The 23,700-nt window shown below is 40.2% G+C and overlaps 1 protein-coding gene across 1 annotated transcript in view; it reads left to right on the top strand.

Annotated features, from left to right (window-relative positions):
- LOC147690097 (sodium/potassium/calcium exchanger 4-like) overlaps positions 1-23,700 on the top strand; it is a 609,516-nt gene that overhangs the window by 300,696 nt on the left and 285,120 nt on the right. Inside the window, exon 3 of the mRNA XM_086936639.1 lies at positions 12,394-12,470. Within this exon, the coding sequence (XP_086792765.1) occupies positions 12,394-12,470 (77 nt within the window). The remainder of the gene's footprint in view (positions 1-12,393; positions 12,471-23,700) is intronic.

The raw sequence follows: 23,700 nt of genomic DNA on the forward strand, positions 1-23,700 counted from the left end.
AAGGGGACATTCTCCAACATTTGGCTGGCCATGTGGAAGAACAGTAAATTCTAAATATTGTAATGAATTTAATAAACGTATGGAAATGAAATGAAATGAAAAATTGCATTTGTATAGCGCATAACCGCCCTGGGGCCTCTCAGCGCTTGAAGATAAAATGGTTTTAGCGCAGGCTCGGGGCAGATCAGAGAGATTTAGCAAACAAATGCGTTTTTAGGGCCTTTCTGAACGAGAGGAGGTTGCTGTTACCCCGGATGGCAAAGGGGAGGGCATTCCAGAGTCTGGTCGCCGAATGGGAAAAAGAGCGGCCACCCCAACGGGCTTTGTTAATTTTAGAGGAGGTGGCCAGCTGCAGGGTACCAGACCGAAGGGGGCGTGTTGGAACATAAGGCGTAACCAGAGGGTGCAGAATCGCTGGGCCTACACGGTGGAAGGATTTGTGCATGATGCACAGAGCTTTAAACTGCACTCTGGCAGCCATTGGGAGCCAATGAAGGTCCTTCAGAGCCTTCCTCACCGACTGCCGACGGGACAGATTGAACAATAGGCGGGCCGCACTGTTTTGTGTGACCTGGAGCCTCTGAAGGACCGAAGCCGGTGCTCCCAGGTAGAGAGCGTTCCCGTAATCCAGGCGATAGAGAATGAGGGCCTGGACCATGATCCTCCTCGCCTGGAAAGGGAGCAAAGGGAGCACCCGCCGGAGCATCCTCATTAGTCCGAAGCAAGTGGCAGCAGTCTTAGTAGCCTGGACAGAGAAATCAAGGGCAGTGTCAAGCCAGATCCCGAGGCTCTTTATCTGAGACTTGGGCGCAGGAGGAGCGCCAAGACATGGTGGCCAGACGGGTGCAAGAGCAGATGGGGAGGGATTAATTTAAAGCTCTTGGACACATGCACTTGCAGGAAATATATTTGGAGGCTGACACAATTGCTTATAAGTCAGGAAACTTTATTGAACATACACACCCTCACTGGGTGTACGGTGTTAATCTCAGGAAAAATACCACAGTGCAGTGGACGAATGCCTAATAATTAATTTAAATATGAATCCAAAGTACTAACAAGAATTGGCAATGTCAATCAGTCACGGTTATCTTTACATACAAGACAATGCTTGTTTATAGGTACCCGTATCTTCCACACTTCTGCTACAGTTCTTCTATTGGTCACTAGATGGCACTAAAAACTGCGAACTGATGTTTAACCCCGTGGTCCTTCTGCAATGTACGCTCCATTCGGAGTAGGAACAATTATGAACCCATGGAGGCGAAACCAGCAAGTTCCTGTGAGCGAGTTAAACAAATACAGAGGAAAGCAACAAATAGGGGAAATGCAAGTGAGATTATACGAAAGACATCCAATCTTGAGCAAGGATGGTTCTGTGGAGTATGGTATATGAAGCTGCCTCCTGACAGACAGGTGTCCGTATCGAGACCGCAAAAAATTAGGTAAAACGAGAGCCATAATTACAGCTTTTTGCACATATTTTAGCACCACTCAGGTTCTAAACTGGAGTTTCCTTCCAGTAAGCATTGTTGCATTTCAGGACTTCTTCCCATGCTTTTGCTCACAGTGGCCAGTGTGGGAAGGTTTGTGGATTACTACCAGACAGATGAACAGAAAGAAAGAAGAGCACGAGACCTAGCATGCCAAGAATAAGGAGCTACAAAATAGCACAATTCGTTCATTAAATTTCATGAAAATCCAATAAAAAAAATACGTGTCAGTGCAAAATGTGTATTGTTACGTAAACACGCACCTCCAATAAAAAAGACTCAAGTGACAGTGGTAGGACACTGGTTTGAGCAGACATTTTCTCTCTGCAAGACATTTTTTACATGAGCCAGTTTTCCAAAGCTAACAATTACACAAAATAGTGCAAGTCACAACTCTAAGAAATGTAAACAATTTCACGTAAAAAAATGCAGGAATGTCACTGGCATTTTTAAAATGTTGGCCAGACACAGCCAGGAGGCAAACATTCAAATTTGTATGACCATTGATCCATTTTCCAAAACAGCACCCTTCTACGACACATAGCATGGCATGGCCCTTGAAATTAGAAGTCATCAGGCGCATATTAAAATATAGACATCATTTAGGGGCACCTTATGTCGCATCTGCGACCCCTAGACCAGCTTGTAACTCATGGCAGGTCGCTTGCGACCCCTATATTCAGGACAAAAACAGATTTTACTGGTTTGCTGCTCTATAGTGCTGAATCGTGAATGCTATATTCCATTTGTGTTTAGGTTTTTTTCTACTTTTGCTCACTTTTTCCTGGAAAACGATCGTTTCTGCACAGATCGGTCCTAGGTATTTGCTAACAGAGTTGTGTAAAGTATTAGAGAAAAGGGTGCACTGTGCACTACACGGAACTCGTATTGGAACACCTCTGTCTGGGGAAAGGAACTGTGTTGAGCCTGCCATGCACTCTGTGATGACTGATTGACCGAGGTCACCTCACAAGCCACTGTTCGTAGGTTCAGGCAGCACCGCTGTGTATGTAGCAGAGAGATGCGTGGAAGGCTTGAGAATAAAAAAGGCAAATGTAAAATTAAAAATGTTTCATTTTTCATCTGTTACTGGCTGGCACCAAGACTTTATTGAATTACATTGAATGTACATTTTTCGTTCCATTCCAAATTAAAAAAATGATGGTGCCCTTGAATCTGTGAAATATTGAGCTAACAAAGTTTTTATTGAAACGGAGGGCTTCACTTTGTCAAAGCTAAAGATAACAACGAAATGGGTACATATGTGTAAAAAAAAGCCTCATAATTATTGTACAAGCTGTGGTGCCCGCATGGGCATCTAAAATTGGCATTAAGGCTGGCAAGAGTGGTAATACAATTCTAATGAGGCAGATAATGCCCCCCTGAAATGATATGATGTGCTGGGAGCACCTTCATTTCAACTGAAACTCGGCTCCAGATTTACGAACAAATTGCTCTGGGTTTCCATTACTGATGTAACACAAACCGGCATTGCTGTGGGATTCACTTTCCAATGCACATCATGATTTACAGTGGAAAGTTGCCTAAAGTTTAACAAAATAGCTCTCTCCACTGCATTACATCAAGGGGGCATACCTTGGGTGATACATGGGCATTGCCATGGAACCACCCTCCACATTTCTTCAGCTTTGCATGCGAGGTTCCCTGTACAACACATATGCAAAGTGCGAAAAGTATGAAAGCACAGTTTTTGTACTAGGAGGGTGTCCTTCCAGGACAAAACCCATGCTTGAAAAAATGCCACCAGGGTCAAAAGTTATGATGTACTTCCTGTGATGTCATCGGGGTCAAAAGGCATATGATGTCACTTCCGCTACCCCAGGCATTTTGGTGTCTCAATGTTCTTGATCAGAAGTGAGGGAACCTGTTGGAGAAACATTTTAAAAATGGCAAGGTGAGACCGTTGTTCCAAAAACCTGTGACATTTCATATCCACAACTTCAGTTGAAACCCTTTCTTGACTCCCCTCTGTTCTTTGTGTTTGCTCACTTCTAGAGAAGCAATATGTGAATTTTAAAGGTTGTGATTTGACTTTACCACTACGTTACGTAAGGTGGGATTTCTTGTGTGATGTATTACTGCATTGAATTTGCCAACATTAGTCTGTCCAGCTTGCCTCTAACCCAGCATAGTGTGCAATTAGGCTGCCTAGGGCACCTCTGGCCTTGTCTTTTATTAGCTTATGCCACTGTTTCTCTTCCTCAGTCTATCATTAGACCTTTGAACCACTTTCTGCTCTTCCTGGTCTACTATCAGTTTGTCAAGGCCTTTGTCAGCATGGCCCAGCTGCATTCTGCCTTTAAGCTGGACAAATTCCCCATTGCACCTGTTCCTGCTCTCTTTCATTACAGTACTAATTGTTAAGAGCTTCATGCAAAACCCAGAGGTGGTTGTAGTGTTGGTGAAGGAATCAGGAAGCAGACGAAGTGGAAGGTTAAGGTATTTATTCTAAGTTAGGTTACAGGTATAAGTTAAGGAGGAAGAAGGAAAACAATGAAACCCCACCAGGAGCAGTATGTTCTTGCTCAGCCCAGTTATCAACTGACTCCTAGAGTCCAGTTCCTAGAATTCCATGACATCATATCAATGATAACATTCTACAGGACAACTAGACTGGCATAGGAGAGATGCCAGACATGACACATCTTCCCCTTTATAATGGAATCGAAAATGCAAAGCATAACAGCAACAAAATGAACATAGATTGGTGATGAAGAAGGAATATAGTAAGAAACTAAAAGGAAGGTATAAAGAACGATGAAGAAAGGAAAAGGTAAGAAACTAAAAGGAAGAGTATAGATGGAAGAAGACATAAATGGAAGAATAAAAACAGAACAACAAAAACAAGAAGAGAAAACAATAAAAGAATGTAGAATATAATGGAAAGAATAGAAAAGGTTATAAGTATACACAATATAATGGAAAGAATAGAAAAGGTTATAAGTATACAGAATATAATGAAAAGAATAGATCAAAAGTATTTAGAATAAAATGGAAAGAATAGAAAAGCAAAGAAGTGAAAGGAAACACATCTTCTCCTTCAAGGACAAAAGAGAAGTAGTCAAAACGTTCAAGGTTGTAGTAAAACACACCAATTGGCCAGACTGGTATGAAGACATGAACCGGCGAACAGAAGACAATGGAGAAAAACACAAAAAGGATTATAAGAAAAGTATCTAAAACAGGAGAAAACACAAGAATCTCCCGGAAAGTAAACATAAAGAAAGGTGAAATTTACACCGAACAGGAATACGAACAATTAGAAGGAGAGAAACAAAAAACAATTGCCAGTACAATTCTAGACAGACATTTCTGGAAAGAAACCCTTGCGCAACTTAAGAATAGTTGAAGAAAATTTGAAGTTCAATACCTTGAAGTTGCTTAAATCTTAGAAGTCCTTGGAGTAGTAAGTAGAAATTCACCAGAAACGTCGCCAAAATTGTAGTGTTGGTGAAGGAATCAGGAAGCAGACGAAGTGGAAGGTTAAGGTATTTATTCCAAGTTAGGTTACAGGTATAAGTTAAGGAGGAAGAAGGAAAACAATGAAACCCCACCAGGAGCAGTATGTTCTTGCTCAGCCCAGTTATCAACTGACTCCTAGAGTCCAGTTCCTAGAATTCCATGACATCATATCAATGATAACATTCTACAGGATAACTAGACTGGCATAGGAGAGATGCCAGACATGACAGTGGTGTAGCCCACATTCAGCTCAGCCGAGACTACCATTAACAGGTCACGCCCACCTTCACCCTGAACTACTCCGGTATTGGCACAACTGGCCAACTGAATCGATCCTTTAGCCCACCACTCCCCATCTCATGGAACGCTCTGCTGTTCTGGTAAGTCATGCAGCAGAGTCAACCTATCAGCAAATGGCATTATAAAGGCCGCCGAATGAATGATGTGACAATCGCTCTCAAACCTAAGCAGACATCATCAAACAAAGGCAGATTCTAGAATCTATTTTGCTAGTTATTGTTGGCGGCGCAGGGGAGGGCAGACAGAACTCGTGTTTCTTCCTTTCTATAGAAGGTCTTGTTCAGAGCTTTCTCTGCTGGACGCCTTTCATCCAATGAATTCAAGTAAGGTTGGGGAGTCACAGGCACAAGTTAAAACTATAGCTTGACTGAGCTTCCCATTTGAATTCCAAACCTGTGTTTTCCCTTCGTAAGGCTATTTGTTTTGTAATTAGCATCAGTTGGTTAAGTAATATTTTAGTTATAGATAGAAGACAATCTTATGTGCCACGCTCTTTAATATAGAATGTTAATTGTTTGAGAATTCCTCTTGGAATTGTACTTGTTAACTCCATCCTGGAATGTTCTCTGAAATGCATCCTTGTGATTGCCTTGTATGAATATGTTTGTTTATTCCATGTTCTGAAAGTCAGCTAGATTTCAGTTATACTGCAGATCATCAGAAGGTGGATGCTCAATTAAATACCTCTTCAGCTCTTACTGGATTGTTCTGGATTTATTGTTACAATCAACTTACTACACTAATGTTTCTGTGTTTGGGCTGGGTTCTACATGGAAGGGCATGGCTGCTTCATAAAGCAAGGCTGGTCGATCACATTATTTAACAAAGAAACCCCCACACAACGAGTGGCTGCCACTGTAAATAGTGTTCAAGTGGACCTGTTAACTTTTTCAAAGTTACACCTGCTTACATTCAGGAGTATTTAAAATACAGGATTCAAATTTCATATGGCGGGAGGATATGGGTCAATACATAAGGAGCAACTTGAAATGTAGTTTTCGACTTATCTATGACAGGGGAGTCATGGTGCACGGGATGTAGATGCCTAGATCACTTACTGGCAGTGATGTAAAGAAATACGTGTTGGTGCTCTCATCAGGAGGCTGTTTGCACCAGCCCATTTCTCCTGTTAACATCGCTTAAAACAGAACCAACTACTAAACATGAAAGTGGGGAGAGGATGTGGCATAATGGCCAGAGCTGCCGACTTTGGAGCTGGTGAACCAGGTTCTAGTCTCGGCGTCTGCTCAACATCCTGTGATTCTGGACAAATCACATAATCTACCCGTGCCTAAAATAAATGAATGTGTCCTTAACTGGTGCTCATAAAGAGTGCCGGTAATGAGCACCAGAAACCACCAGCTCAAATTAAGCACTGCTTCCTAAAGCACACAGAACACTTTCCATGAGACAACAAGAGGCAGACACAACATTAGTCTCTGCTGGAGAACTGCCTCCATCCACAATTGCATCTTAAGAACACCTTCAACGTCCTAGTAGTTGGGTAGAAGGATGCAGTGAAACAGTTGTTAATGGGTGGCAGTGATCTAACTGTTTTTCATTTTCTTCTTACCTCTGGCTTTGTTGAGCATCACAACGAAGGTGCATTACACTCCACCAATATACGCTAAGCAACTCATATTCATGGGTGTCCTATTGAATTACTGATATGGTGCCATTATACTGACAGGATCAAAGAGCCCACAGCGGGGAATTAATTCAACATTAGTTTTAAAGCCATTGTAATTTGGGTTGAGCATTTTCAAGAACAAGAATGTCTCTATGCTCTCAAAACCACACTTCAAACCTGTGGCAGAGTTTATGTTGGTTGTCTTACTTGTGTGAAGTGGTGACTAAATGGTGCTTCTGTTTTGTGTTTGGCACGTTGATCATCTGTTGATTTATTCTTTTGTATATATTCTGGCAAGTCTCGCCATCATACTGTTCTTGCTGACACTTCTTTCACTGAATGAAGTGCACCACATTTGTGTGCTTGCAGCATTATGCCAGTTGAATATGTATTGCTCAAATCTGTTGGCAAAAATACCACCTGTGCCGTATGTGCATGTGTACATGATCTAATGGATGTTGGTTAAACTAGCGGCCATCTTCTGTTAATGGATAGGGCAATATTGAGCAACCAAGGCAAGTGAAAATAAGAGTCATTTAAAGCCATACCATAAAAGTAACGATTACAAGTATAGAGGCTAGCTCACAGCGACACAATACAGAACTGCACTGCTCCAATTAGTTATTAGTGTCTAATGGGAGAAAATGGAAATGAAACAAGGAAAAGGGGCATTCAAAGATATGCTAAACTTGAATGCAAACAATAGGACATGTTCATGAAGGTACAATACAATCTCATAATGATCAAATTAAAGTGTGAAAACCATAAGGAAAATAAGAAAATAAAGAACATTTGAGTTATTCAACTGCAAATAGTGCAAGATAAAAATGCAACAGTAAAATCCTCAGAGTGTCAAAATTTTACAGCAAGAGTATTCAGGATAACGAGTTTCTAGATCCAATAGATCATGTCCTATTCAAAAGAACATAAGAATCCTGGCTTCTATTCAAATGAGCGAAGTCCAATCTTCCATATGTTTGAGGCCAGTATGTAGGCTAATGCCAAACAGATTCCACTTCAGTTCCTCTTTCTTGAGTATTGCTGATATGTCAGTTCCTCTAGGTGGGGGCTTGATCACAGTAATAACTTGTCCATTTTCTGTGACGTGGTTGACCAGAGGAACATTGGCAACTTTGCACCACAGTGGGCTTCCGTGTTGACAGATCCAAACGCAGATTTTCTGTGTTATCTGGCCAATATAGATTTGATTGCAAGTGCACGTTATTGCTTAAATATTATTCATTGTGTTTGAGATGTGTTGTAAGACAAATCTGACATTCCCATATACAAATTGTTTAGATTTAAATGTAAATTGACAGACACCGCAGTTGCCACATTTTGAGTGGCTCACCAACAGGGTCATTCCCCAAAGGTCAGTGATTGTAATGCCTGTTTTTTTTGGGTGGGGATACTGGCCATGCCAAGATGATCTTTCATGCTCTTACATTTGAGGAATGCAAAGAGAAGACGTTCAAGGCCAAGTTCCCCTGCATTGAATACTGGCTAGTGTTTAAGAATGCATTTCTTTAGTTGATTAGAAATAGGAGAAATGGTGATAACGCATACTAGATGGTCTCTGTTATTTATGTCCTTGGGGGTTAGCAATACGTCCCTCGGGGCAATACCACACTCTTTTAATTGAGTATTTGACTATTTTGTGTGGCTGTCCTCTGGGTAACAGCGTATTGTACAACATACTGGCCTCTTCAAATGCATCCTGTTTGAAAAAGCAGTTCCTTCTAATCTGAAGGAACTGGGAGTAGGGTAGGGAGTCCCTGTGTGCTCACAGGTGGTGGCTTAGGTAGGGGGGAAGAGTGTTTCTTTTGGTAGGTCTACGATATAGTGAAGTATAGAGCTCACCCTCAGAGGTCTTTATCATGAGATCAAAAAAGGGGATCTCTGATCTGCTTTGTGCCAATGTGAATTTGACTCCCCTGCAGTTTGCATTAAGCCAGTTACGGAATTCAGTAAGAGTATGTGTTGAGCCCTGGCAAACCATAAACATGTTCCAAATGAGACTATTTGTATGAAAGAGATTGATGTTAGAAACAATACTATTGGACTTAAGGTCATCCATAATGAGTATTGCAAAATTGGGGGCAAAAGCGCCCCCCATAGTTCTGCTTTTGACCTGGTGGTAGTAGTGGCCATCAAAGCAAAAATGGTTTCTGGTATATCAAAGGTTCAAGAGCTCTAGAATGAAAGGAGTCAGAACCCAATGTGGGCAGGCCCTCTACTCCAGGATTTGTTAATCACATTATATCATCCAACTGAGGGATATTAGTGTAAAGGGACTCTGTGTCCATAGAGCATAAGATACAGGTGTTGGGAGCAAAGGGAAGATGTTCAACCTGATTGATCATGTCCATGCTATCTCTCAAATAGCATACCATGGTTGGTACAAATTCCTTGATAAAGAAGTCTACATAGCGACCAAGTGGTTCAAGAAGAGACTCACATCCTGATACAATGAGGCTCCTTGGTGAGTCTTGGTTTTGTGCACTTTAGTCAGAGTATAAATGACTGGTGTCCTGGGGAATTTTGTGTTCAAAAACAGAAATTTGTTTTGACTCAGAAACCCTTCTGCCTTTTCTCTTTCAGTGATGTTTCTAATAAGTGTGTGGATGTCATTTGTGGGTGTGTATTGAGTCTCAGGAAGTGGTCAGTGTTAGCTAACTGACTAGCGATTTCAGATTTATATGGATATATGTCCTGAACAGCATCCCCTTCACCCTTGTCTACAGGTTTTATCATTAATAATTGATTAAGTTTAAGGTTGTTGAGGGTATGTTTTTCTTGGTCTCGAAGATTGTGGGGAATGAAGCTGCACTTTTATTCAAAGTTAGAAATCTCATTAAGAACCAATGTCTCTAAAGTGTGTATCTATGGTGACATGTAATTGTGGGTGGGAAGAAGGTAGATTGGGGTGGTAGCTGGTATTGGGAGCAGAGTATATATAAAGATGGTCCATAAAGAAAGAAGCATAATACTTCTGTCTGGAGGTCGAGGAAATTGGGGTGAATGGTGAGAACAAATAAGAGGCCATTACCTAGTAATTAAACCTCTACTGACTAGAGTTGATGTTTTGAGAGGTTAAAAACTGGGACTTTTTGGAGATTGTTCATGGTTGTGGTGGTATCAGTAAGGTAAGTATCAGTCATAGTAATGGTAATGACCCCATTAATAATATTTCTGCTGCATTTGAAGGTTTCCCGGGGTTCTGAACCACCATTGTCCATGCGCTCTCCCTCATCTGGAGGGCCGTCTCTGGCCTCTCATTAAAAAAGTCAGATTGGGAGTGTTAGTGGAGGTTCTGGACTCTTCACCTGGATCTGAATTACCTGAGGATTCACCCGATGTTTTGGGGAAGGTCACAGTAGTGTATTGTCGGTTAAACCTGCCCCAAGGGAATCCAAAATTAGGGTTTGTAATTGCTCTGTTCATATAGAACTTGTTGGTATGTCTTTTCAATCTTATAATTGCGATTGACCCTTTTTACCTTATTTGTCTTCTTATCCTATTCTAGTCTATTGAATTCTGCAACAGTTTTTTCAATGTTTTCCAAGAGGATTTTAGCATATGTAATCACACTTGATTCTGATCTGTTTCTCAAGATTTTTGATTTCCGCTGCAACTCTTTAAGCATGTTCAATGGAGGTATCGATGCTGAGCACCATCCAGTGCCTTGAACATGTGGTCCCAATAAAGCCGAAAACATGTAAACATTTCTTGTCATCAGTAAAGATCCCTTGGATGCTCCTGACTTGGACGCCTAATGGGATGGTGTCTTACCTTAGGTATTCTGTTGGCATATGTATTATCGACTGAAGTCTGGCGTATTTCTGTTTACATTTCTCTACTTGATCAGCTAGGCAAGAGCTTGCTGGTTAGTTGGTGTCGGTTCTATCCGAGAAAGGTGAAGAACCTTCCAGAAATCTTTTGATATAGTCATCTGAACAGAGAGGCATATATTTGGCAAGCGCCTCTGGATGTTAATTGAAGTCTCATTGTTGGTGGGGCAACAAAGGTGGAGAACAAGTGGGGGGGTAAAGAAAAATGAAGAAGGGGAGATAGTTAAGGAAAGGACAAGGGAAGAACCCACGAATACTAGTACATTATGAACAAGCCCTTGCTATCCAGTGATTGCACTTAGTATGTTTCTGCAAAACAAGGGAAACTCATGGGTAGTAACGAACCATGGGTGAATGTATTTATGAAGGAAAAGGGGTCCCTTATGGAAAGACTGCAAGCAATTAAATGTACATAGAAATACAAAGAGGCCTATGTATATTATGCAAATGGAACATTCATAAATATTTATTTGATGCAAATAAAAAACAATGATGTAGGTAAGCGAACACAGGAATGTCACATAAGACATAAAAACTCAAGCATATGAGTGTGACAAAATAAAGCACAATGTTTGTAGTCACAATACGTCGGTACCAATTCTCCTGTGTAAAGGAATGAACAACAATAACAATTAATTCTAGGTATCATAGTCAACAGCGTTTCGATCCTTAGTGAAATATTAGGATCATCATCAAGACATACAAAGTTATACCTGATACAGAGATAGGGTTACAGCATGTGTAACCAAGTACATACTTAAAACCGTGCATTCTGGTCTTATCAGTCTGTGGGCCCAGGATTTCAAACTTTCTTGTTCTCCTCTCTTTGAAACAATTCACATTTTATGGTATGCAAAAATTAGTATTCTGATTCAAACACCTTGGTCCTTAATACTGGCCACAGGCATGAGTTACCTTTTCATTTAGGAATATGATTCCTCAACTGCCTCCACCTTTACTTATGTTTTTTGTGTTGAAATTGTTTATTAACACTTATTAAATATATGACAATAAATCAATGAAATACAGAAATGTGCAATATGATAACATAAATTACATTGTAAGTAATGCATAAAGTTAAATATATATGAATTCATAAGTATGAAGACAGTATCTTAGTTAAATACAAGTAATACAATAATAAGATGTAAGAAGGATAAAGGAATTCAGTTGGGAATAAAATAATAAGCTATTTACTTATGTTTTAATATTCTCTCATGTTCTTCGTTTTGTTAGTGCCAGATTGGTATAGAATATATTAGTCTCCTTAATGTTTGGTGGTATTGTAGTTTCTTTGACTATTCATGTTTGCTTTTTGCTTGTTATTTTTCACCTGCAATTCAACCTACATTTGGCTTGCTTTTGTTTTCTTGAATCATTGGTATTGTGTGACCCTTCGTATGTAAAGTGTTTTGAAGTATGGTTAGTTTTGTTCGCACTATCTAAGACTACCAAATAAATAAATACAAATATATCTAATACATCTATAGACATCAGTGTGTAACCTGAGGAATACCTGCTTTGCCTTTTATCCTTCAAAGTTAATAAATTGTAATACCAACAAACTGAGTCTTTTGAGTTGCAGATGTTTCCATTTGTGCACTCTAAACTCTGAAAATATTGTTTATCTTTACAGCAATTAATGAATTCCCCGACGATTTATTTACAATCAAAGAACGACAAAGCGGAGCAATTTTGTTTCATATTTCTTGTGTAAGTATTTTCTATCACGCAGTTATCCTACTAATAAATAATAACTGTTCACCTCCATTGTCTCCCTTTTTCAGAAGTCTTACAGTTCTTTAGTTCGTTATATTCAGTCGAGAGTGGTTACAAAAGTTTCTCTTTATTGTTATCATCCAGCCCCATCTCATGAGTGTAACTTTCAGCTAGACATGTTTTGCAGCCAACGGCTCTAGGCATTCTTGATAATGTAGGTAAAAATTGGGGGTGTTTAAACAGAATATCGGAAACAGAAATATCATGGGACAAAATATTGTGTCAAGAATTTCGAGAGCAAAAATATTTTGACTTTAAGTTTCTACAGGTAAGCACAGTTTAACTACATATTACTTCACATATACACATATATTTACCATATATATATATATATATATATATATATATATATATATATGCATACATATAAATATTCAATGTATGGAGATGTGGAGTTAAAAAAGTAAACCTATAATTACCTATTTACACTCATGTTCTTGAAATTTTGTCCCTCAATATATTCCACACAATGTTCTGTCCACAGAATATTTTTGTTTCCGATATTCAGTCAGTATTCCAATATTTGGGCAATGAAATAATACTTTTAAACATGTTATAAGGCTGTCGGCTGTAAAACTAGAACTAGCCAAAATATACTCTCATGAAAGGAGGTTAGTTGACAGCAATACACTTGATTGTTGAATTGCAGTCCTGGGGTGATGGATGTGGAGGTGGGTCTCTTTGAATGGAAGGAGGTGGTAACAGACAGTAGAGTGAATAACATAGGTACTTTGTTTTATTGCCAAGAACATGGTGTGATTGAGGTGAGAATCACACTAGTGCTCTTGCTCACAAACTACATATGTAAAACCATCTGAGGGCTTAGTCAAGAGGCTTGCATTTTGTTTCTATTGAGTCTGCAAATATTGCAACGTTTAAAAGGAGGCAAAGCGCGGTCAAATCTACAAGGTTTAGTTCGTAAAACCATCAGCAGTAGAGTCCAAACAGCAACTGCTCCTGCTGGAACACTGGCCCCCCATCAATGGAAGAGTCTAATGTAATAATCCATGACAAATCCTAATGCCCACCTTTCAATCATAATGATACAAAGTCAAAGCTTAAAACACATCCTCTCTTTGTACCAAAAAATATAATACATGCGGGCCTAAATAAAGGAAATGTGGTGTAATGCAGTACCTCTGTATACAGTAATAAACAGATTTTTTTTGGATAAATTGTAATAGTGCTCTATAACAGAAAAATGTAATTCAACTAATGGCATAATTTTGAAATAGAAACAGAGTAGTGAATAGGTGACAGTGAATACAACATGGTTTACTGGATGAGAAACCAACACAACAGTACTTACATTACATACTTTTGCAATCTCAATTGATTAGTCCTTGATCTTTGAGAAAGTTGACGATTATGACAGCCACCACCCATCATTGGCTTTGCACACTCACCATTAATCACCCCAGGTTTCTCACATATGTATACTGCAAGGGAAATTGGAATGACTGACACGCAACACTTATTCTACACTTTACCATTCTCTAGAATCACTACATGGTCCTTGATTCCCTTAACTTGCACAGGAGGAGAAAAGCATGAAACCCCTTTCTGTACATGACCAGGTTTCATGATCCTTACTAAGGGCCTGATTGTGAACTGCCGGACCCGTGGTTGCGGTCAATGGACTGCCAGATTGGCGGTCCACCCACCCTATTACGAATACAGCAGTGGGACCACCACAGGCCCGCAGCAACCGCTGGGGATCATGGGTCTTGTGATGCTGGTGTGGCGGGGAGAGATTTTAATATGCTGAGGGCGCTGCTGCGGGACTGCCAAGCCAACTAAGAGTTTCCTCAATGCCACAGTTTCAATGGCGGTGAGGCCGCCATGAAAACTGTGGCAGTGAGGACACAAAGGAGGTCCTGCCCCAGGGCCACAGCATGCCTGCAGGGGGGCACATGTTGTGCCCCCCTATGTGCAGTCACCCCTTTTCCTGCACGGCATGGAATTTACAGTCTATGTCGTGCAGGTATGGCTTTGGCATTCCTATTGCAGTGCCTTTTTTAATAGGCACCACCATGGGAACGCCAAAGAACTGCCCCCCAGACCAAGAGATTACTCATAACCTGGCAGGTGGCTGTCGAGTTTAGCGGTCCTGGAGCGGGGCACTGGCATGGCAACCCATTCCGGGACCTCCAAACTCATAATCAGGCCCTTAGTCACCTACGTTGATTGGGAGCACTCGCACTGCTTTCCCACTGTACACTACTTTACGTGTACTGCACTCCTCACATTAAAAACTCGTTCCAATTTGTACACTCTCACTTATTTCCTGTCATCCACTCCTTGTTGATCTTGAACCCAGCCACTCTTTCTCAAAGTAGGATAAAGGTGATGCATCAGTACTGAAGTGAGGTCTGGTTCTAATGGCCCATAGGATGTCCTTGACTACTGACTTCCACCGAGCTCATTAACTAATGGCACTTGAAAGTACAAACCATCCTCTCTGCTAACCCGTTGTTACAGGAATGGTAAAGTGTAGGCCCAACGTGCTTGATACCAAAAGATTCCAGGAGTTCAAAAATGTCCTTGCACGCCAGTTGGTTCCCTTGCTATAACCAGCACTTAAGGGTACTCTCTTTTAAAAAACCTTTAAAAATCCTTCATACTACTCGAGTTAACATTCTTCAAATGCTTTAGTTTGGGACATTTGGAAAAATTGTCGACCAAAACGAGGGTGTACTTCGACGTACCTCCTAAAACTCCAAATGGTCCGGCGATATCGAATACTAGTTTACACCAAGGTGAATTACTGCTGACAATGAGAGTGACTGGACTCAGTGTGGTTAATTGTGTTTTGTCACAGAGAACGCATGCACAACGGTCCCTAGTAAAATATTCTGCTGCCTTATCAACTCCAGGCAATCATAAACGCTCTCTTAGTTTATGTGTCATGGATGGTATAGCAACATGTTCCTCATGAACGGAGTTTAGAACTTTGTCACAAAGTCCAATTGGAACTGTCAATAACCCACATGTCCATAGTACGTCATTTACCATGGCCAGTTCTTCTGAAATTCTCTTGTATGGGATGAGGTTATCCTGTAATGTCATAGATCCAGGCCAAGTATGAGCTAACAAATTCATGACGTTTTGCAATTCACAGTTACCTTCTAGTGCTATCTTCCATTCTTCCTCAGAAAAAGTTCCTTTCATCACTGAATCAACAGAGCTAGTTGGACACACCATCTCTAGATCATCGTTGCTTCTTGGTGAGCATCTATTTAATTCTAGGGGAGTGTGAGACAGAAAATTTGCAGCAAATTTTCTTCACCGCCGCAACATACTCAAGGCTGTTATGAAATTCCTGAAGACTGTTCTGCCATTTGAGCAATCAAGGAGTAGCCCTCCCTCTCCAGTAGTATTAAACAAATCTGCTAATGGTTTGTGATCAGTCCTAAGGATAAATTGATATCCCCAAACAAAATTCTTGAAATACTAAGCAGCCCACCATCAGGTAAGGCCTTCAATTTTCTATTGTAGAATATGTGGGGTCACCCACTCACAAAGCTCTTAAAGCAAATGGCACTATTTCCTAGAACTATTGCTCCTTCCTTGCATCAACACAGCTCCTAGGCCTTGATTGTTGGCATTAGTGGTGATGATGGTTATGTCATTAGTGTCAAAAGGTTTAAATTGTTACAGAGCTACAACTTTGTGCTTGATTGACTCAAAAACGTTGTCATATTCACTATCCCACATTTCTAGATATTTGGATTTTCATTTTAAATGGCAAGATCCAGAATACGTCACATTGTAAATCAACATCCACAAATAATGCTTTACATGCTACTAGTTTTCATTAGGAAAGTTTAAAAAACAGCTTTCCGTATGGAGAATTTTTAAGCATTAAGGGAAATTGTTCTACAGAAAAGGAACTAATGAGATGGATGGAAGGTACCACTGAAAGGTTCAAACAAAGGGGTACTCCCACTAGATTGTCAAGAAGAATCTAGGCAGAGCCTGAACACACAAAGGATCAGAATTGGTGATAACCAAGAAAGAACTGAAAACACAACCAGTGAAAGTGAAGTGGGAAGGATAATTAGTTATTTTCAGGAGGCCTCAAAGATCAAGACAACAATAAAAAGGAATTGGCACATCCTGAAATAAAGCAAAAGAAATGGCAACTCAATGGTTGCAAAGAACAAAACATAATCCACAGGTGGGCCAAGAGTGTTCAAGACAAACTGGTGCACAGCCACTACAAAAAACAAGAGAATGGTAGCAGGTTGAAAATAAAAAAAGGGTTTAACAAATGTAATAATTGGAAAATCTGCTGGATTACTGAATAAACAAAGGAATTTGAAAACAAAGATGGCAAGATATAAACAATAAATAAAATAGTACCCTGCAGAAGCAGATTTGTAGGATAACTTCTTACGTATGTACGTTGTTACAACGCATGCTTTTAGCATGCATGCTGTAACAACGCAGTTTTTATAACGCATTCTTTTATACAAAGGGGTGTTGGATAGTGATTATTTTAATTTACTATTCCAACACCAGTCCCCGTTGACACTAGGGACGGTGTTGGATAGTAAATTAAAAGTATTCCCTATCCTTGAGCGCCCCCCAGAGTCATGCGTTGTAATAGAATGCGATTTATAAACTGCGTTGTAATAGCACTGCGTGCTAAAAGTTACGTCGTAAACGACGTTCCCCCGTCTTACATGCCCTTTCCAGCTAGAAAAAGTTGGGAGTGCAATGTGAGAATTGAAAAAGAGATTTATGGAACATACATGGGCCATCAAGAACAAAGATCATAATCACAAGATATTTTGAGTCCACAGATGACAATAACTGGATCAAATTGCAGTTCAAAGGACTTGATGCCGTAGACAAAAATATAAGAGGTGGTAACAGAGAACAAGCACTACAAAAACAGGAATTCTAGTACATTTTGAACTTGGGGACGATGGCCCTAGGGGTTTTAACCAGCATGTAGAACTTTATGTGCCCCTATTATGAATAGGATGATGATTAATGAAACTTGTGTGATAGAATGTCCTGGGGCATTACACATATCTACAATGAGGGTATTAATTTAACACCGATAATACCACTAGAGGGTAATAATGATTGTTTAGAGTAGAGGTTTGATTTTAAATTGTTATAATATTCATACAGTAGGCACAACAGTAACATGGTTTCAGCATGAATTATGGAACACACACAAGTCATCAAGAACAAAGATCATATTTACCCACTTGCAAGACATTTTGAGACCACACATGACAATAACTGGACCAAATTGCTGTTCAGATGAATTGATGCAGTAGACAAAAATGAACAAGGGTGGTAATAAAGAACTAGCGCTATGAAAACTTGAATCCTTGTACATTTGACCTCAGGAGAAAGAATGAGGAACTTTATGTGCATCTATTATGTTTAGGATTATGGGTAATGGGACTAGTGTGATAGTCTTACCTGGTGGCATTACACATATCTACTATGGCAGCATTATATTGGCATTTATAATGGAAGATGACACACAAAAACTGTCCAATCATTGGAGACTATTAATTATTGTATAGAATAGAGGTTTCATTTAAATGTTATGGTAATCGTACATTTGGCACAATAGTGACATGACATATTAGCACATATTTACCAATATCCACAGACAGTACAAGACAAGCCATATTACATGGTTTTTAAAGGTCAATGAGTAACTTAAATAACTCTTTGGAGTAGTATGAGGGATGAACGTTGTAGTAAATCTATGAGTGGGCCTGGAGCTGGCACAATTATGTTTGTGGGTCGCATTCATTTAAAAATATATATATATATATTTTAATTATTCTATTAACATGCTATGGCAAATTCATCATCAAATAATACATTCAGACTTTTATAATATCTTAACAGATCAGAAATAAAAAGTTATAATATAGTTTCAAAATGCAAGTACTGATAAAATGGAAGCAAAACCAAAAAGAAGAGAAAACGGTAGGAAACAAAATGGAAAAAAGATAGAAGCAGAAAAAAAGACCAGAGAAAAGCATTCCCCTGCTTCTCCAATAGGTTGTCTTGTCCGATTTTACTTTATCCATCTTGTAATTGGAGCCCACATTTTTTGCCCCAATCGTCATCTCCTATGTCCTCTTAACCCATGTACTCAAGATTTAATATTGTATATAGCTAATATTCTTGACGGCCAGTTGAAGAAGGTGGGAGAATCAGGGCTTATCCGCTGGAAAGTGATATATAATCACACAATGGCCATGGCAATTAATACTAATCCGATCTCAAACTTGTCCTAGCATTTCCCTACATATTACATTCTATGCCCAAAATGACTAAATTTGATCTCATTGTTACCGGAATACCTGACATTTTATTCACAAAGGATTCGATGTCCTGTAAAAACTTTGCTAAACTAGGGCATGCACAGAACATGTGTATGGTATCAGCAGCCTGTGTCCCACGTCTGCTACATGAACCACCCCATGTGCTCCCCCATTTACCTACCTTTGCAGGAGTATAATATAAATCGAAAATGGACATATAATGTAGGGTTCCCAGACTTCCTGTTATTAAAATCTGCTCAGATAATTCCAGTGAACTCTCTATATTTATTCCTTCCTTCCCAAACTTTCTCTCCTACTTGGCGTTCTGACTGCATATATCATCAGGTTGAGCTTCCAATAAAAAATGTGATACATTTTCCTAATCCGAGATCTACTTCGTATTGTTTCCACCAAACCTATTTTTCCCAGATTTGCATTTAGCCCTTGCATATTTCTACCAAACAGCTCCAGATCTGCAAATACTTAAAAAAATCTCTTCTGCAGAGCCCGAACTTCTCTTGTAAAAAGCATAAATGAGGCTATTTGACCTTCACTGCATACACCCCTCAGAACATTAATTTCGACATTCCCCCATCTAAAAGTGGTTTGGTCTTGGAAGATTGATGGCAGAAAGCTGCAAGCTGAGAATGCAGTATATGCATTTATATTTGAGATCTTCAATCTGTGCCGTATATGTCTCCAAATCGAATAAGCAGCCTGAATTATTTTAAAACAAATCTTTTTATAGTAACTGGGTTCTAATATCCTGACTAAACATTGCCTAGCATCGTCCCCCAGTGCTATTTCATATATGGTTGGTCAGCCTTAGCCCCAACCACGAGTATCCCTATATGTTGCAGAAGTGACGCCCAATAATACAGGGGAGTCTGGGTACACCCCATCACCCCGCAATCGTGTAAGTATCATCCATTTGGCTGCTCTTCTTGATCTGTGATACCCTCATGAAATACTAAAACACACCCTTCTCCCTTTGCTAAGCAAGATGCGGAGAACTCCAGAAGGATAGTCCTGAACAGATAATAACGTTACTTCGTCCATGTAGTGATAAATGTAAGTGATCTAACCTCTCCAGTGTCTTATTGAAAGTATCGATCATTGGCATAATATTTAATTCCGGTATATGGTCTACTGCTGCTGTAATCTTAACCCCCAGATATGATGTTTCAGAAACAATTGGGAGATGAGCCGGGAGTAAAGTATCCGAATGCAGAACCTGGGTCTTATCAATATTTAATTTATACCCTGAGAATGCCCCAAATTGTTCTGCCAGAGGTGATCTTATATCACTAGTAAGAATCACAATGTCATCAGCATATGCCAATGTCTTATACTCCGTGTTGTTAACCTTCACTGATTAAATATTCATGATTGTGTCAAATTTATTGAGGAAAGGATTGATGTATAAAGAAAATAGCAAAGGAGAGCAAGGACACCCCTGCCTAGTGCCTCTGCTTATACCCAATGATTTCAATTCTTGTCCCGATATACAAATCCAAGCTTCAGGTGTATATAAAGTGCCTGTACTGCTTGAATAAATTCAGTACATAGCTCCTTCCATCGCAGGACAGACCACAAGAACCGCCAGGAGACTTTCTCCGCGTCCAACAGGATCATCCCAGCGGTGACTTCGTGGCCCGAGCCCAGTCAAGAAAGGCAATGACACGCCTGACGTGATCCGTCGTATCCCTACCTGGGATAAACCCATGTTGGTGAATGGAGACCAAAGGTGTGATGATCTTTCCTAACCTAGAGGCTATTTTTTTTTTAATAGATCTTACTGTCAGCACTGATGAGAGAAATAGGTCTCTGTGATAATGGGTCAAGTTCAGGGTTGTCTTCTTTTTTTAAATACTACTATGGTAGTCTTCCGTCAAGAATCAGGTGTCTGACCCCTTTGAACAAGTTGAAATAAAGTCACAAGATCTATCTGAAATGCTTGCCGAAATGTCCCAAAAATTCTATAGGTATCCTGTCTGGGCCCACGGCCTTACCTGCAGCTAACAACATTATAGCACTGTCGATCTCTTCCCATGTGATCGGGCTGCGAGGATCTTATTTTGATCACATGTAACCTTCATTGTTTCCTGATCTTTGAAAAACTCCTCTAGAGGTTTCCCGGTCACATCTGCTTCCTCGGTGTATAGTTGCCGGTAGAAGTTCTAAAATACATCCAGAACTCCTGTTGTAGAGTTCTTGATCTGATCAAGATGGTCTTTGATCCTACAGATTCTATTCGACACTCCCCTCTGTTGCAGACGCTTAGCCAGGACCCTCCCTGTATTTTCCCCAAATTCATATATATCAGCCCTATACTGCACACATTTAATAGCGAGCTCCTCCCAAAAGGGGAAACATCCTTTACAACGAAACTTTTACGACGCAAAGCTATTACAACGCAGGTTTTACTACGCATACCTTTACAACGCATTACACTGGGGGGCGCTCTAGGATAGGGAATACGTTTAATTTACTATCCAACACCTTCCCTAGTGTCCACGGGGATTGGAGTTGGAATAGTAAATTAAACTATTCACTATCCAGCACGCCAAAGTGTAATGTGTTGTAAAGGTATGCGTAGTAAAACCTGCGTTGTAACAGCATGCGTTGTAAAAGCATGCGTTATAATGTCATACATCCACCAAAGTGCTGATGTATGCTAGATTTCATAACAGTGATGAGCTGTTGACATTCGTATGTATTTTGAGCACCCCCTATTTTCCTCATGAGCTTAACCTCAGCCAACCTGAGCTATTGAACCCACCCTCTGATCTTTTCCTGTACCATCCTCTGCCGATGAATAGAAATACTAAGGGTCTCACCACATGCAGCTGCTTTAAATGCATCCCACACTATAATTTTAGAAGAGGTGCACCTATTTATATAAAAAAATTCCATAATCCACTTAGTCATATGCTCACAATATGCCTGATTGAATAGCAGCTTCCTTTAAAAAATCCATGTCCTCTGAACTCTTAGAATGCCACTTAATGGGAGTTCCACTACTAACGTATTATGATCTCAAATAATCCTAGGGGGGAGCTCAATACTGACTTTCTCCGCAATTTGATGTGAAATAAAGAAATAATCTAGACAAACTATTTTGTTGTGGGGGGCTGAATAAAAGGTGTACCCTGGATCCCCCAGTCTATGCCTATACCAGACATCAACCAGTCCATGTTCCCTGACTAATCCTCGAAGAGCCTTGAAGGTCCTGACATTTCTTCCGTAATACAGAGGATTGCTAAGAAAATTGAAGTTTCTATCCAAATGAATATTAAAATCTCCACAGAGGATTAACGGATATGGCCATAAGGCCAATTCTATGCTTAAGTAATTCAGGACTTCCGAGTCATCCACATTTGACCCATATATTGAGCAGATTGAGAGCGGAGTTTCATTAATTACAGCTTCCAGAATCACCCATTGACCCAATTTATCCTCCTTAATAAGTTTACATATTCCAACTCCTCGCTTTGCTAAAATAGCAACCCCCCATGTTGTGGTGCCTTTATGAGTACACACGAATAAGTCAAGGCCCAAGTCCTTCAACCAGCCCGTTTACTCCAAGGTATGTGGGTTTCTTGCAGGCATAACATATCTATCTGCATAAATTGCTTGACCTTGGCCAATAGACCTCATTTTTTCTGTCATTGAGGCCACGTATATTTAAGTAGCAGATATGAATTTTACCCCTTCTATCCATCATCTTCATGAGATACAGGCTCTTTACCAGGACTCGCCAAGCAATACAGACTTTGCTTTAAGACAAATGCCATGACAATACATAGAAACACCAATTGTACGCCCCCAACCCCCTAGCCTCCCCTATACCCCACCCACACCTGCCTACCCTCCCCCTTGAACTCTACCTCCCACCCCCTCTCTACCACCCACCTTTTGAGACATAAGGACCGACGGTCCCTGGTGATGAAGAGCTAGCCCACCACCCCTTCTCCTAGGCTAACCTCCCCTCCCCTCCCAATAGAATGACAAAATGTTCAATAAAGCACAAAACAAGAAAAAGAAGAACCATAAAGAAAGAAAGAAAAAGAAAGTGAAACCCCACTCTAACACCTAGATGAGCATAAATTAGGCATCCCAAAATCACTTCATAATGGGCAAAACATTACTAAGGCCTTCAATTTGGATATCCATACTACATTGATTGCATAAATTCTTGTGCTTGGACTTCAGATTAAAAAAAATGCATCTGCCTCTGAAATACCACCTTCAGTTTAGCAGGTTTAAGCAAAAAGGCATGGGCTCCCTTTGACTGAAACAAAGGAATTAGTTGGCGAAGTTGCCATCTTTTCTCAACTGTCGCCTGACAAAAATCAGGTCTCACAAAGAATTCACAGCCCTTTCCCATCCCTTTCCTGTCTGGTCTAGCCAAGTCATATTATGCCTCTCGAGCCAGAAGATTATTGAGACATATAAGAATAGCCCGCTGCCTGTCAACAGCTTGCCCCCTTTTTTAAGTTGAATAAAAGAGAACCGATGGGCCCTTTTCCAGTCCCATTGTCTGAGTTCTGGGAATGCCTCCTCAAAAAGTTCCAAACTGCCGAGTGTCTGTGCCCTCCTTGCGCTCTGGGACACCCATAATCCGCAGATTGTTTCTCCTTGAGCGATTCTCAAGATCGGTCAGTTTCTAAAGTGTATCCTCGTTCAGGGCTTTCATAGAGTCAATCAAGGTTTTTGAGCTGCCAGTCGTCCTCAAGCACGGAAATTCTAGATTAAGCTTCTCCATTTCTCACTGCAAAATCGGGTCGCATGAAAATTAATATGCCAATACAGTAAGGGACCTTAGATTGTCAGAACATATTTTTGCTACATTT

Source organism: Lissotriton vulgaris, chromosome 9, assembly GCF_964263255.1.
Source record: "Lissotriton vulgaris chromosome 9, aLisVul1.2, whole genome shotgun sequence".
NCBI classification, from domain to species: domain Eukaryota; kingdom Metazoa; phylum Chordata; class Amphibia; order Caudata; family Salamandridae; genus Lissotriton; species Lissotriton vulgaris.